This window comes from Adiantum capillus-veneris, chromosome 14, assembly GCF_014529385.1.
Source record: "Adiantum capillus-veneris isolate H3 chromosome 14, ASM1452938v2, whole genome shotgun sequence".
NCBI classification, from domain to species: Eukaryota; Viridiplantae; Streptophyta; class Polypodiopsida; order Polypodiales; family Pteridaceae; genus Adiantum; species Adiantum capillus-veneris.
Window position 1 is genome coordinate 2,558,280 of NC_140944.1, and position 5,175 is coordinate 2,563,454.

At 42.4% G+C, this 5,175-nt stretch overlaps 1 protein-coding gene across 1 annotated transcript; it reads left to right on the forward strand.

The window, feature by feature from the left end:
- The first annotated feature begins 2,317 nt into the window (after positions 1-2,317).
- LOC147441809 (uncharacterized) lies at positions 2,318-2,845 on the forward strand. The gene has a single exon (XM_086529894.1). The coding sequence runs from the start codon at positions 2,318-2,320 to the stop codon at positions 2,843-2,845; it is 528 nt and encodes a 175-aa protein (XP_086386020.1).
- The last annotated feature ends 2,330 nt before the right edge of the window (positions 2,846-5,175 follow it).

Genomic DNA, 5,175 nt, shown 5'->3' on the forward strand with positions numbered 1-5,175 from the left:
ATGGGGGTCCATCTCCAGCAAAGGATGGGCATTACGAATCTAAATCCAGCACCATTTAAAGTGCGAATGGTAGATCACAGAGTAGTACAAGCTACGGGCATGATTGAAAATATGCAGATAAGAGTAGGCAGGAAAAAATTTAAAGCCAGCTTCTTAGTTTTGGATGTGCAAGGGTCATATGGGATGCTGCTAGGGCGCCCATGGTTGAGAACAACACATGCTATTCATGACTATTCAAATCAAACCTTAACCATAGAAGGGGCCAACAATAGAATTCAAATCCAGACGAATAATACTAGGAGCTGGAGAAAAGAGCTGAGGCCAAAGGAATTATGCCAGAAGTACAAGGCAAAGAAGATTGAATGAATGTTAGCAGCTCTGAACATATTTCCTTTAGCAGAGATTGACTTGAATGCGGTTTTATTGAATAAAGAGCAGGCTGACAAGCAGAAAAAGCAATTCCTAGATCAGTTTACTGAAATCAACACAGGGGAAAGATCAGTTCAGCTAACTGGGAGGCTAGAGGAATCAGGTGAAACTGGAATGGCAGAGGAGCCAGTACATTCTGGAGAGCACACAGTGAATCGAAATGCTGATTCAGAACTGAATGGGCCATCTTGGGATTATGTTGAGGAATCGACCAAGAAAAAAGGAGGTGGGCCTAATTGGTTGCTTCCAGACGACCAAGAAGTTGAAGAATGGAACCTAGGCTTGGAGGATAATCCTAGGATGATCAAGGTTAATAAGCATCTCAATCATATAATGAAGGAAAAGGCACGCAGGATGTTTTAGAACTACAAAGACGTATTTGCATGGGAACACACAGACCTGAAAGGGGTGGATCCTGAAGTATGCCAGCACAGGATACCATTGAAGCCAGATGCTCAGCCAGTACGACTGCAAAGATACCGAATGAACCCTAATTATGCTAAGAAGGTTAAGGAGGATATTGACAATCTTCTCAAAGCTGGGTTCATCACGGAAGTGGCCAGTAGTGATTGGCTGTTTTCCATAGTCGTAGTTCCCAAGAAGAATGGGAAATTGAGAGTCTATGTCGACTATAGGAAACTCAATGCCCAAACTATCAAGGATCCATTTCCATTGCCTTTTATTGACATGTTGCTTGATGAGATTGCAGGATACGAAATGTATAGCTTTATGGACGGTTACAGTGGCTATAACCAGTTATAGATCACTCCTGAAGATAGAGTGAAGACCACTTTTATCACCGAGTGGGGAGCTTTCTTATACCTGGTGATGCCTTTCGGCCTATGCAATGCACCAGCTACTTTTCCGCAGTGTATGATGGAAATGTTTAATGAGTTCCTTCATCGGTTCCTTGCCATCTTTATGGATGAATTTACTATATATTCAGATGAGGAACATCAATTACTATTCCTAGAAATGGTTTTCAAACGCTGTCAGGAGAAGCGGATTTGTCTGAATCCATTTATATATGTTTTCCTAGTCTAGAAGGGACAGCTACTGGGACATGTGGTATCTCGTGATGGAATAGAAATAGCCAACGATAAAGTTCAGTGTGTTCAACAAGCTAAAGCACCCAAAAATGCATCTGAGCTAAGCTCTTTCCGGGTTATGTTAACTTCTATAGAAGGTTTGTGCATAAGTTTTCTTCTCAAGCAGTACCATTATACAAGCTCACAAAAAGACCAGTAAGTTCAATTGGACTGCTGAGTGTGAGGAAAGCTTTCAGAATCTGAAAAAGGCCATTATCAATAAATCAATCCTCAGGCAACCAAACTGGGATGTCATTTTCCATGCACATGTGGACGCTTCAGGATTGGCAATGGGGGCGATATTGGCTCAACCAGATGGAAGGACTGATTATCCTGTTTATTTTGCCAGTCGTCGCAGATTCAGTCAGGCTGAACAAGGCTATACAACCACTGAGCAAGAAGCCCTTGGAATGGTTTTTAGTGCTACAAAGTTCAGGCATTACCTGCTAGGCAAACTATTCCATTTCTGTTGGGTTCAAGCCCTTGTCGGTCAGCCCGTGGGAAAAGCCTCTTATAGGCATGCAGTAGAGATCCAGTTAAAGTAAAGTTTGCATGGCAAATTGCCTTTTATATGTAAGGTTTTAGAAAGAACAATTTAATCAAAAAATAGCGTCAGTTGTTTTGCTCTCTAACTGTGTCGAGCTCTCTTCTCTCTTCTCATTCTCTGCATACCACGCAACTCCTCGCCATGGCCCTCAAGCGGCATCCTCCCTAGCTCCAACCCCAACAACTGGTATCAGAGCCTTGCTCTTGGCGTTGGCTTCTCAAGACGCTTACTAGCGGTGCTTCTCAAGACGCTCATGTCCTTGCAGATCCCAAGGGAGGCAGCTGTTCCTAGACGGGTAGACGCACACAGGCATATCGCCTATCAAAACGCTGCCAGTCAAAGGTTGAAGGTACAAAATCTTCATAGCATATCAAAACGCTGGAACTCCCTGGCAGTTGAAGAAGGTGCTAGCATTGAAGGACATAGCATCTCAAAACGCTGCTTCCTAGGCACTGTAGAAGAGGTGACTCCCCATTCAAAGAGGGCAGTTTCGCAAGCATCTCAAAATGCTGTGCTTCTTGCAGCAGTTCTACAAGGCGGTGAGATCCTTGCATCTCAAAAGGCAAGCAGTAAAGGAACATTTTTTGGGCAATTTTCACAGCATCTCAAGATGCATATGTGTACCACCTCACAAGGGGTGCCAGTTCCCTATGGCATCTCAAAACTTTGTTATAGCATGGATGCAAAGGAGGATTGGGGGATTCTAAATGTTCGACAGGAATTCAAAAATTGGCACAAACAACATACCATATATGTGCTGAAGGTTCTTCTAGCAATTTAATGGTTTACATATGAGTTGTCCTCGAGGGACATGAAGAAGAGGATATTTTGGAGCCATGAAGTACCAGTTGTTGTCATGCACGAAGACTTGAATCAAGAACGTGGTATAGGGATTCATCCTTGTTTAGTGTCCTAGATTTGTTATTGTTATGTTGTCTACACAATGACATATTTTCAGTCATAGTCTCTTTTACATTATTTGTTGTCAGTTACTGTCATGCTTGTTAGTTGTCATCATGTCAAAATTGTACGGGCTCTAGACACTGCCACACATGAGTGGTAAGACCTCCCATTTTTCTCAGTTCTCAGCCTATTTTTTTATCACTTCTCATGAGGTTACTGGGTACACCTTAAACCCAAGGTTTGGCAGTGAACCAAAAACTCCATTTTTGGTAGCTAACTTTTTCTGACCTACACCCTATCTGTTCAAGGGGGGGTTACTGATCTAGCACCAGGTTATGGATACACCAGAAATCCTTGGTTGTGAGAAAACCTAAAACTCACGGTTCAGGAGTACACCAAAAACTCGAGGTATCATGAGTTGCTTGTCCAGTTCGGGCTTGAGGGGGGGATTATTGGGTTCAAGCCCTTGTCGGTCAGCCCGTGGGAAAAGCCTCTTATAGGCATGTTGTAGAGATCTGGTTAAAGTAAAGTTTGCATGGCAAATTGCCTTTTATATGTAAGGTTTTAGAAAGAACAATTTAATCAAAAAATAGCGTGAGTTGTTTTGCTCTCTAACTGTGTCGAGCTCTCTTCTCTCTTCTCGTTCTCTGCATACCACACAACTCCTCGCCATGGCCCTCAGGCGGCATCCTCCCTAGCTCCAACCCCAACAATTTCTATGTGGATCATCAGGCTCTTCTGTTCTTGATTAATAAAGTCATTATTCAAGGCAGGTTGATACGGTGGATGATGTTCCTAATGGAGTTTGAATTCAGAATTTTTCATAAGCCTGGCAAGAATCATTGTGGAGCTGATTTTCTATCTAGAAGTACAGAGGGTTATTCAGAAGCATCCTTGAGGGACAAACCAATGGATGCTGACTTGTTTCAGCTGGAAGCAGGAGAATTACTTGACCCTGAATGGTATGATGTTTATCAATTTCTTCCTTAAGGTGTTTTCCTAGAGGACTGGAAGCAGAACCAGAAGAAATCTTTGGTCATCAAGAGCTTGAAGTTTTCTATCATCGGAGGGTCACTCTTTCGATTAGGTGTTGATGGTATTCTTCGACGTTGTGTGCCTATGGAAGGGAGAATGCAAGTCATTTCAGAGGCACACAATGGCGAATCTAGTGGACATTTTTCCAATGAAGTTACCTACAAGAAGATTCTGCAAGCTGGTCTATGGTGGCAAACATTAATTGCTGATGTTAGAAGTTTTTAGAAAACTTGTGACATATGCCAAAGAATGGGTAGACCTATAGCTGCAGATATGACTCCTTTAATGCCAGTACAACCACTGGGTGTGTTCATGAAATGGGGTTTAAATTTTATGGGACCTTTTAAGAAGGTTACCCCCAGAAAGAACAAGTACATAGTAACGGCTACTTGTTATGTTACTAAGTGGGTTGAAGCTAAGGCTCTTCCTGACAACACAGCCAAGTCAACTGCAAGGTTTCTATTTGAGAATGTTGTCTGTCGATATGGATGTCCAGTAGAGATTGTGTCAGACCAAGGAACACCTTTTATCAATGACACCATGGAAATTATATTGGATATGCTTTCAGTCAAGCATCGGAAATCTACTCCTTATTATCCCAGATGCAATGGACAGGCTCAAAGTAGTAACAAGACAATAAAGACTATTCTCACTAAGGTGGTGCAAAAGAAGCCAGACTAGTGGGATTTGAAACTCCAGACTACTTTATGGGCGTATAGGACAGCTTACAAGGTTACTACTGGGTTGACACCATTCAGAATGGTGTATGGCACTAAAGCTATGGTTCCTATGGAGTTTGTTATCCCAAGTATGAGAATGGCTGTGAAGTATGACTTAGACTTCAACCACAATCTGAAAAAGTGCCTGGATGAACTTATGCAGTTAGATGAACTTAGGCAGAGGGCTATGCTGGAACAAGAAATTGTTCAGCAAAGAAGGAAGCACTGGCATGATCGCCGAATTAAGGTCCGGGAATTTTAGAAAGGGGATTTGGTGCTTCTCTGTCAGTCTAGATTGGGTCCTAAGAAGCCAAACCTGAAGATTGCATGGGCAGGACCATTTGAGGTAGACTGGGTCTTCTCCAATAGCATAGTAAGACTGAAAGATCTATCTAGATTATTGTTGCCAGGAGTATATAATGGTGCGAAGATCAAGCTCTACTATTCAGAAGCT

What these genes read in the sequence shown, in the direction of transcription:
- LOC147441809 (XM_086529894.1), top strand. Translation starts at nt 2,318, where the DNA reads ATGTCCTTGCAGATCCCAAGGGAGGCAGCTGTTCCTAGACGGGTAGAC.